At 49.1% G+C, this 10,996-nt stretch overlaps 1 protein-coding gene across 1 annotated transcript; it reads left to right on the forward strand.

Annotated features, from left to right (window-relative positions):
* The first annotated feature begins 5,787 nt into the window (after positions 1-5,787).
* Positions 5,788-10,533, forward strand: SLC35D3 (solute carrier family 35 member D3). The gene is made up of 2 exons (XM_090031461.1): positions 5,788-6,223; positions 7,680-10,533. Exons 1-2 carry the CDS (start codon positions 5,788-5,790, stop codon positions 8,507-8,509), a joined length of 1,266 nt encoding a protein of 421 aa, XP_089887587.1. The 3' UTR covers positions 8,510-10,533.
* Positions 10,534-10,996: the final 463 nt, after the last annotated feature.

The raw sequence follows: 10,996 nt of genomic DNA on the forward strand, positions 1-10,996 counted from the left end.
ACAGGTTTAGGTGTTTTAAGAATGAGCAAACTCATTATGCCTGAGGTTGTAGCAGCCTGCTCTCTTTTTTCCCATCCGCACTTGGTGAGAACTTACACTTTTATTAACCAAAGGCTCTATGGGCTACGTGCATATCCCAAATATTAATGGACAATATATTTATAAAGGACTGCTTCTCCATCCTGACACTTACCAGCTAAATGCACTTCCTCCTAAATAGCCTAGGACAAAAAGCTCTAAGACCCAGTCTGTTTTAGTCACCTCAAGCTTGGTTTGTACTTTGTGTTGGTCTACATCAGTGGTTTCCAATCTGTGGTATGCCTGGAGCGGCCCGGTTCTACCCTGGAGGTTTCTCTGACCGACCTCCTGGAACCGAAGACGGGCATTTGAGGTCCAAAAAACGTGTCCCTGAAAATCTCCACGGACGTTTCCTAGAAGTTTTGAGGCGGTGGCACCCGGTCCCGCCACTGGGGCGAACCACCCAAATGCACTTCTTTCCAAAAAACATAGGACAAAAAGGCTCAACTGGATCTCTATCATTTTCTATGATTCTACGATACAGACCCTGTAGAACTGTAGCAAAATCAAGGGTAGGGAAAGAGTGCAGACTAAAACCTGAGCTGTTTTCCTTTTATAGCAAGGGCAATCCAAGTCAGATTTATTATAATTACTTTATACGACAAAAATTTGCTGGTGGTACTTAAGGTTGTATCATTTTAAATAGGTGGTGTGCAATTTGTCAGAAATTGGGAACCGCTGGTCTACGTCTTGAAACCACTAGAAAGACACTGAAGCTAACACACAATGCCTTGGCCTGGTTCCTTAGTAAAGTTTCATGGCCAGACCACATTACCCCAGTCTTCTGGGCCTGCACTGATTCTAGTAAGTTTCTGCATGAATTCCAGGATGTTAATGTTGTGTTCTCTTCATATTTGGGTCTGTTCAAGCACGTTGCCCTCTTATTATAGTACTGCCACAGTACTACAATAGAACTATATAATTCTGTGGCAGTATTATAGCACAGCCGCATTGGGAGCATCTACACGAGCCGCTACATCACTGAAGCGATGAGTTACATCTCTGTAGCTCGTTGCTATGGTGATGTAATGTCAGCTGGCACAAACTGACACCGACGCTACTGTGTACTAACACGGGGAAAAAACCCGTGCAGCATTGGGACTATGCAGTAACACATATGACTGCTTAGTCAATTGGTACTTGCTTAAGTACTTGCTAAGCAAGTATTAAATGACTGCACAGTAACAACTGTGCCATCCCCTGCACATGTAGACACGTCCACTGATCCTTTGACTTGGATTGCCCTTGCTATAAAAGGAAAACAGCTCAGGTTTTAGTCTGCACTCTTTCCCCACCCTTGATTTTGCTACAGTTCTACAGGGTCTGTATTGTAGAATCATAGAAAATGATAGAGATCCAGTTGAGCCTTTTTGTCCTATGTTTTTTGGAAGGAAGTGCATTTAGCAGGTAAGTATATGTAGAGTGTCAAAATGGAGAAACAGTCCTTTATAAATGTATTGTGTGTTAATATTTGGATTACTTTTAATCCATAGGGCCCTTGGAAAATAAAAGCATAAGTTATTTAAATGATACTTAAAAAAATAGCAGACACAGTGGCCTGCAGGGCAAAAAAGAGGTGAAAAAGTAGAGAGCAAACAGCCAAGAAGAAGAGTGAAGAAGGGGATTAAGGAGAAATGTAGAAGGTGGGAAAAATTAGTTAGGGAGCCATGATGAGGTAATATAGAAAAGGAAGGAGAAAACTGAAATAAATGTGAGAAAACAGAATAGCATGCATAGGACACGGAAAAAGAAAAGTGTGAAGAAGAAGAAAGAGCAAGGAAATGACCAGAAGAGATGCGCTTTTAAGCTCAGCTGGTGAAATCTTTGTCCTAATGTGTGGGTCCCCACATGCAGGGGTATGTGCTTGTAGAGGCACAAATAGCAGTGAGACAAATTTGTCCTGCTTCTTTGTGTCCCAGTGCGTGCTCCTGCATGCACATTTTGGCACACAGCAAATTGTCCAGGGTAGGGATAGGAGATGCTGAGGCCAGCACTTGTTCTGGCCTCAGCAGTATTACCCGGTGTTCTGGCACAGCAGGGGTGAAGATCTGGCATCATGGAGCCTGGTCAGTAGCCAGGGTGTTGCTCTGAACAGCCAGTGCTCCGTCTTTTTCCGGCACGTGCTTGTGACACATGTTCTGCGCTGCTTTTTTCCCCAAGAGTTCTTTTTGCTACTGGAATTTCCCAGTAGCAAAATTTGCCACCACACTGCAAATTTGCACTCGTTTTCACATTCCCTGAGTGTGGCTTGTGGCACCAGGAACTGCACACCCCTGCAGATGGGGACCTGCCCAATGAAGTCATTGTGAGCCCTGTTCATGTGAGACCTGTCAAGTGTTGAAGTTGACAAAGGGGAGGTGGAATATAGTGGCAAGGTTGTAGGGGAGGGTAACAAAGATAAAACTGTGCATAGTAGATAAGATAAAAGGCAACAATTTATAGACAATTCAACATCTAGTGGGCATGTCTACATGAGACAATGCCTATTGGACTAATTCTACTGCGCATTAGTGCAGCTGGCAAAAACCATGCTAATGTGCTAATGCTCATTAGATTAGTCCATTGGGCATTAAGCATCTCAAAAAAGTATTCATCTGTGCTAATGTGCAGGATTTTTAGTACAATGGGTATTAAACATCACATAAAAAGCATTCACCTGTGCTAATTCGCAGTAGTGCCGTAATTAAGGCACGTTAATGAACATGGAGATATGCCAAGTGAGGAAGAAACAGGATGGAGGTAGAAATACCTCCAAAGAAAAAAAAAGGCTGTATGTCATTAGCAGAAATAATAATAGGATTTTCACTTGGATGGATTTAGTGGAAGCAAAGTCACCAGTACTAAAATGTCATTTGACTTGCATTAAACTCAGATTTTATGGAAGTAGAGAGCAGATTAAATATGGTTTGATTTCCTCATGGTCTTATTGTTCTTCCATGCTCACACACCCATTGAAAATATAAATGTCTTTATCTCTTGTTTCAAGAACAGTATGTTTTCCCTCATGTAAGGTACTTCAATTGTATGAGTGCAGTGATTCTATTATTTAATTTATTGCAATGATTTCTTACTCCTCAAATATGAATATGTAACACCCACACAGAGACCTTAATAGACCCCTGGTTTTATATTCTTGTGTCCTAAATCTTGCCTTGCATCTGCTTCACTTCTGGTCTACTCCACACAGCTGTGATTCAAAGGTGAAATGTGATGCAGCTTCTTCAGTTATACAGCTTCCATTGGAGGCAAGAGCCTATATTTCTAACCTAGTATTTTTGGTTTAGTGTTAGAGACTTGTGCCCCTGTGTTCTACTGATCACCCATGATGTGATCTAATACACACAGATTTGTAGGAATACATATTGAGGTTTGACAGGGCTTACTATTGCTTGTTTCTTCTTTCATTTAAAACTTTTAACATGGTAGTATAACCTCTAATGGTAATAACTAAATACTAAACTGTATCTTTAATAAGTACATACCCCCTCCAGAAAAAGTCTTGTCATGCAAGTATAGCTTAAAATTCTCAAATTGAAGAAGAGTAATAGGTTGGGGGTTTTTTTGCTTTCTTTTTAACGTTTTTACTTTTGGCTAGCAAGGTACTTCAGCCTTTGAACTCATCAGAAATGACAGGCACTTTCTTTTTCTGCTGGAATTGCCAAATCATATGGAAGGTCTGTGTCTATCTTTTTAAGTGCTGTGGAAGTAAATCCCTTACTCTGTATTGTTACATATTATATGGGCATATAATAATTGATAGTCCCTTCAGGATGAAGCCCACATAACAAATAAGTGAGCCATGGCAATGACATACAGACTGATATAGAACCCCACGTTCTCCATTTCTGTTTTCTCTCTCTCTCTCTCTCTCTCTCCCTCCCTTTCACACACACACACACACACACACACACACACACACACACACTATTATATGTATATGTATATATATTCATGTATGTGTGTGTGTATATATATATATAGATAGATATAGAGCTCTATACACGTTGTTGCCCCATTAATTTAAAATACAAGTGTAGTCCAATGATCAATGGACAGTTAGCAAACTTTTTTGCATTATATATATATATGTTGCTATGCTTATAATGCAAAAAAAGTTTGCTAACTGTCCATTCATCAATGGACTGCTTGTATTTTGAGTTAATGGGGCAAGGACGTGTGTGTGTGTGTGCCAGAGAGAGAGAAGAGGGCTAAAGCTTCATAATTATTGGCCAGTTAATGAGTGAAAGAAATGTATTGTGGCACCAGGGGTCGTTCAAGGCGCTGGTGCTGAATGGATAGCAATGACTGAGCGGAGCTGATCTGCCTTTTCTACACATTTAAGGTGATCACCTTCATTTCACGTGAAATGGGTGTGCAATCTTCCTGGCTGCCTCTGTCCCTCGGAGAGGAAGGCTGGGTTAGCTGACTCCTAGCAGAAATCTCAGCAAGCTGCAAAGCTTCGTTTGGGCTAATCTGTGTGACCGTCTATGTCCTCGTGAAGTACGGTACAAGGGATATTGTAGCCCTGATGGTCGAGAAGTTAAGGGAGAGGCAAGGATTTCCTAGGGTGAGAGCTTGTATCGGCCCAACTCCGTGGTTGGGATGAAGTTAGACGGTGGAAGATATTCTTCCCGAGGTCTCAGGGAGAGGAAGACCGGCCCGAAGAATGGCTTACATGCCAAAGCTTCATCCCAACGGCACGGCTGGGCCACCCTAGGACATCCTCGCCTGTGGCTCAGTGGCACTTCTCAGCGTGCTCTCTGCCTGGTTGCTCGGGCATGTGTTAAAAACCCGGCTTGTTCTGCAGTGGTCCCCGGGCAGAAGCGATGGCAGAGGTCGGGCGCCGCCCGGGTCCCAGGGCGACGCAGGCTCCGGCAAGCGGCGGGTGGCAGCTCCTGGCCGAGCACGGCACGCGGGCGCCCCGGGTCGGAGCGGCCGCCCCGTGTCCTCGCAGGCGGGGCGGAGGCAGCGGGCCACGAGGCGGAAGTTTGCCCGGGGCTCCGGGGGTGAAGGGCCGGCGGCGCAGGCTGCTCTCCCGCGGGTGGTCTCGGAGGGCGAGGGCTCCGGGCTTGGCGGCCCCAGCTTCTGGGACCGGCGTCCGGGACAGCGGGCATTGTCGTGTGGGGAGGGGCGCCGGGCGACAGGACGGGGCTCGCGCCCCCGCCGGGGCCGCCTGCAAGGAGCCCGGGGCGAGCCCGCCGCCGCCCCGCTCCCCGCGGCCCGGCCGGCTGGCAGCGCCCCGAGGGGCCCCGCGCCCTCACTGCGTGTGCTCCGGGGAGCGCAGAGTGCGCGCGCGGGGGTTCCCCTTGCAGCGCGTGTGCGTGTGCGTGTGCCGGCACGGGGCTTCCCTTCGCCGCGCGCGCGTGTGGCACGCGTGTGTGCAAGGCGAGCGCGCGCCTGGCGGCGGGGGGGTGTCCTCTTGCAGCCCCGCCGGCTCGGCCGCCCCCGCCCCCTCGGGGCAAGCGGGACCTCCCCGCGCTGCGGCAGTGCCCTGCGGGCCGGGCCGTGGCGGCTGCTGCGGTCGCGGCGCAGCCCGGCGCCGTCGGGGGGCGCGGCGGGGCGGGGGGCAGGGGCGGGGGGCGGTCCCGCCGGGGTGTCCCCCACCCCCGGCCCGGCCCGGCTCCGCCACTCAGCGCGCGGGGCCCCGCCCGCCGGCCGCGCACATCCCGCAGCGCGGGGAGCAGCACCGGGGGGGCGGGCGGCCGCAGGATGGCGCGGGGCCGGCGCCGGGCGCTGGGCGTCGCGGTGGCCGTGGCGCACGGGCTGTTCTCGGGCTCGCTCAACATCCTGCTGAAGCTGCTGGTGAGCCGCTACCGCTTCGCCTTCCTCACGCTGCTGCAGTGCCTGAGCAGCGCCACGGCGGCGCTGAGCCTGGAGGCGCTGCGGCGCCGGGGGGCCGTGGCGCTGCCCCCCTTCGGCCCGGGGCTGGCGCGCCCCTTCGCCGGGCTGGCGGCGCTGGCCACGCTGCAGTCCAGCCTCACGCTCTGGGCGCTGCGCGGCCTCAGCCTGCCCATGTACGTGGTCTTCAAGCGCTGCCTGCCCCTGGCCACGCTGCTGCTCGGCGTCCTGGTGCTCCACAACGGCGCCCCCTCGCCCGGCGTCCTGGCCGCCGTGCTCGTCACCACCTGCGGCGCCGCCCTGGCAGGTGAGCGACCCCCGGCACCCCGGCCCGCACCGCCCTGCCTGAGCTCCAGGATCCAGCCCCGCCCCGCCCCTCCGGATGCCAGCCCTGCATTGCCCCGTCCGAGCCCAGATCCCAGATCCCAGCTCCGCACTGTCCCTCCAGCTCCGCCGGATCCCGGCCCCGCATTGCCCTGCCTGATCCCGAACCCCGGCCCCGCACTGCCCCGTCCTGCCGCACTCCCACATCCTTGCCTCGCGGGATCCTTGCCCCGCTCTGCGCCCCACCGGATCCCCGGGATCCCAGCCCTGCTCTGTGCTCTCCCTCCCCCGATCGCTGCCCCCAGCCCTCCGCCGCCTCCCGGGACCCCAGCTCTGCCCGACCCGCTGCCCCCGGCCCCAGCCCGGCTCTGTGGCCTGCCTCTCCCCGGGATCCCCCCGCGCCCGCTCCCGCTCCCGCTCCACTGCCGCGTCCCGTCCCGCCCCCCCGGGACCCTCCCGCTCGCCCAGCCCGGCGGTCGCCCTCCCAGCCCGTCTCCTCCGGCCCCGCTCCCCGGGAGCTGCCTCCCCGGGCTCGGGCAGGAGCCTCGGGACCGGAAGGGGACAAGCACGTGCTCCGTTGTGCACTGGGACCAAACCCCGGGCTTGACCCAGAAGGAGCGCACGGGGAGCCGAAAGTCCCCCTTCTTTCTCACGTGTCTGTGTGTTTGGGGGCACGGGGAGCCCGGCAGTTTCTTCCACAGCAGAAGATAACTCGTTTGAGAGAGAGAGCGCCCCCCTCTCCCCACCTTGCCTGGGTTGGCTTAGGAGAATAAGAAGTTAAAGGGGTGGCTTTGAAATGAGATAGACAGGTAGATTTTGTCTGTGATCAAAACCACTCCTGTGCCGTCTCCAGAGAAACGTGGATGCGTGGTGTGTGATGCTGCAGGCCTATCTGCGGCGCCACACGCTGCACATGCAGGCATTACCTGCGCTGCTACTCTGCTGGGGGGGAGCCCACACTGAAAAAAAAACAGGGTCATGCACATGGCGGCAGTGCATGCTGCTCAAAACCGGGGCCTCGCCAGCCGGAGCCACACACCAGATGCTAGCCAGGCTTCCTGCCATGGGGTGCAGCCCTGGGACACCCACAGTTGCTGGCCCCAGCCTCTTTTACCCAACCCAGGGTAACCTGCTGCATCTCAAAGTGGATGTGGCATGGGCATTCCCCAGGGACAAGTAACAGCGGCATACGGTGTGTCACTGCTACTTGTTCCTGGGGAGCCAAACGTCCATGCTTATTTGGACGCACCTCTGGTGTCTTTTTCCAGGAGAGCAGAACTTGGGAGGCCAGTCACAAGTCATAGGACTGAGTGACACTCTTTTAAATGGATGGTGCTTTCCTTTGCTCTTGTAATGTCATAACTAATGCTTCTCTCTCACTCCCATCCACCGGCTGACTTGTAAAGCATCTTCCTTTGTCTTTCCCTCTCTCCTGGCAGGAGCGGGTGACCTGAGTGGTGATCTCATGGGGTATGTGACAGGAGTGCTGGCTGTGGTGGTACATGCTGCCTATTTGGTGCTCATCCAAAAGACCAGTGCAGATAGTGACTATGGACCCCTGACAGCCCAGTATGTCATTGCAGTTTCAGCCACTCCTTTGCTCATCATCTGCTCCTTTGCCAGTATGGATGCCATCAACGTCTGGTCATTCCCTGGCTGGAAGGACCCGGCCATGACATGCATCTTTATTGCTTGTGTCTTGATTGGCTGTGCCATGAACTTTACCACCCTTCACTGCACCTACATTAACTCGGCTGTGACCACAAGCTTCGTCGGGGTGGTAAAGAGCATAGCAACCATCACAGTGGGCATGGTGGCCTTCGATGATGTGGAGCCCACAAAGCTGTTTATAGCAGGTGTTGTGGTCAACACCTTGGGCTCTGTCATTTACTGTGTGGTCAAGTACATTGAGACCAGAAAGCAGAGCAATTATGAGGACCTGGAAAAAGAAGCAAGAGAGGAAGAAGAGAAAGGACATATTGGAGGTCAACCACCATTTGCAATGGAGGAGATCTCTCAGGAGAAGGGAACAGAGGAGACAGCAGTAGAGGAACAAGCAGAAAGGGACAGTGAGAGTATAGAGGAGCAACAGGACAACACAGTGGAGCCAGCAAAGGTGCCCACTGTTCAAGGAGAAGTAAACAGCACTGAAGGAGTTAACAAGAGCTCACTGAAGGATGCCTATCTTGGAGTATGGAGGTTAGTTAGGGGGGGTAATTATATAAAGAAAGATTATTTGATAGAAAATGAGGAGTTACCAAGTCCCTGAAAAGCAGGTTTAAAAAAGGGAATGTCTTAAGGCTTGAGGAAATATTTATTTATTTTTTGCATAGGGAAGGAAGGCAGGATGCACGTTTTTCACATCAGCACTGACGAATCCAACTTGTTTTACCTCGCCATCCAGAAAGGATGTGTTAATCTGCTTATGCTATAAAATCATTCCCATGACTGAAACAGTTAAACTGATGTAGAAATCTGTGCATTGGACTTACACTGGTGTAATTCCATTGCCTTGAGTAGTTACGCCTGACAGCTATGTGAGATCAGAATCAGACCTGGAGGGTGAGAAGCTCTGATCAGAACGATAAAGGCCTTATTCTGGTATGTTATCACATTGAGGGCTCTGCAGGTTGTTTTTATTTTTATTGATGGATAGTTTATTTGCCAATAATGTAATTGCCATTCACCTGAAACTATATGTGAATTCAAGTTAAATTCAATAACTGTTTTGGGCAGATAAAACAGGTTACAAATGTTAATCTTAAGCATTCTGATTCTGGGGTTAGATTCTCTGAATTGGTGAGAAGATGGGTGCGGGTGCTGCTCTCTCCTTCTCCTCTCTATCTGTCCCTTTATGACGCTCATCTAGGTTGAAATCTCCTTTCTGCCTGATTCAGAGCAGGGGTTTAAAAAAGATATCTGTCTCTCAGAACAGCAGTCTACCTAACAAGCTATGGTGTATTCTAGAGCAGACGTGTCCTAGTCTGTCCTGTGCTTTATATAGCGTGAAACAGCTTCAACAGAAGAGCTTAAGAGAGAAAAGCTCTTGTCACCCTGCAGTGAGGATATTTTCTAGAAAGTAGAAGACCCTGAGTCAGATTCTTGCTCTGAGTTAAGCAGGGAAGGGATTTTAACCTGGGTGTCCCTTACTCGTGGTGAATGTCCAGATCACAGGGTTACAAGGTACGAGGAGGGAAGATGTCACTAGAACACCACACTGAAATGGATTATTTTGGTTCACTGAAAAATGTTGGTTTTAGATGAGTCCAAACCAATTTTTGGTTGAGCAGCTGAACTGAAAAATCAATTATTCCTACAGCTTTAACTACATACCAGCCAGCAATGCCTATTATAATCATATGGTCATTGAATTAGGCCCACAGTGCACTGAAACCACTGAGGCTTCTCTCAGAAGCAAAATTTTTCCTTGGCATTAAATGTTTGCAGGATTGGGTCCTAAAGCAGTTAGTTTGTTTTAGATTTATGCCAGTTTACAGGCATATACACATACAATGTCATTTTAATGGAGATTTCAGAAACTGACAAGCCATTTTAAATGGGTTTTGAAAGAGATGGTGGTCAGCACCACAGACGTACTGTGACAGAGTTTATAATCGGGGCTTTCTGAGGACGTGGCACATAGGTCTGTCTGTAGTACTTAACATATAACTGCACTGAAGTAACAAGAGCCATTTACTGTGATCTGCAATATCATGTTTACTTTCTGTTCAGCCTCAGTGTATTTTCAAATAATTGCCCTATTTATTCTTTTTAGAGTAATTGAACTTCTTTTGTTTGTTGGTTGGTTTTTTAATGCATCCTTGCATAAGGACGTTGATTTATATGACCTGGAGTTCATGTACTATTAAAATAATTTTATGTTTTGCTACCCATGCAGGCCACTGAACACCACATTCATTTCTAATCAATTTGCACTGCGTTCAATATTCTGTGTCTACTGGTAAGGTAGAATTATGTACTAACTGAATTGCAGCCTTAGAGATCCTGGCATACAACACTATTACCTGTTTGGCATATTTAAAAACGTGCTGTAAAAAGCTATACTCTTACATTCATATTACAAGACTTTTTACACATGCCAAGTGGAAATGTGATGGTTTGCTGCTTATTGTTGAAGTATCAGTGGAAACATATGGAAAATCTAACAGTCTTTAACTGTTTAAAGCTGCTGTTACAATTTTGTACATTTGCATGTACAGTAAAAATGTGGTTATCCTGTATCTTGTTTATATTTAAACATTAGTGTTTAATACCCCCTTCATTAAAATGGGGACTTGGCTAATGCAACCCTGTTTTCCAGTGGAGACTGTTGCAAAATAAAATAAAAATATTGCCTCGTGCTGAGGTATTTTTAATTGCATAAATCAAAGACTTCAATTAATCTGGAGAATGAGATGTGGAAATAAAATGTACTGCTTTACAGAAGTCTCTTGCTTTTCTTATTGATTCTGTTCTAAGGTGCTCATTTTTATTTTGCTTTACTAATGCTTGTGCCTGTTTCATTTCTATGCACCTATGCCATGTTACACCATAACTACCAAACATTATGAACCCAGGCAATAGGCATGTCCAAAAACCACAAGGACTCTCAACTGGCTGTGAAGCACCAAGTATCTTATGATTTCCCTGACCAAAATATCTAGGATGTTTCATAGCACAAGTGTTGGTCTGCTCTCAGTTTAGAAGAATAACAACAACAAAGATGACAGCTCTTAATATTATTATTTAAAGCTAA

Source organism: Crocodylus siamensis, chromosome 1 (assembly GCF_052110815.1).
Source record: "Crocodylus siamensis isolate JL-2025a chromosome 1, ASM5211081v1, whole genome shotgun sequence".
Classification (NCBI taxonomy): domain Eukaryota; kingdom Metazoa; phylum Chordata; order Crocodylia; family Crocodylidae; genus Crocodylus; species Crocodylus siamensis.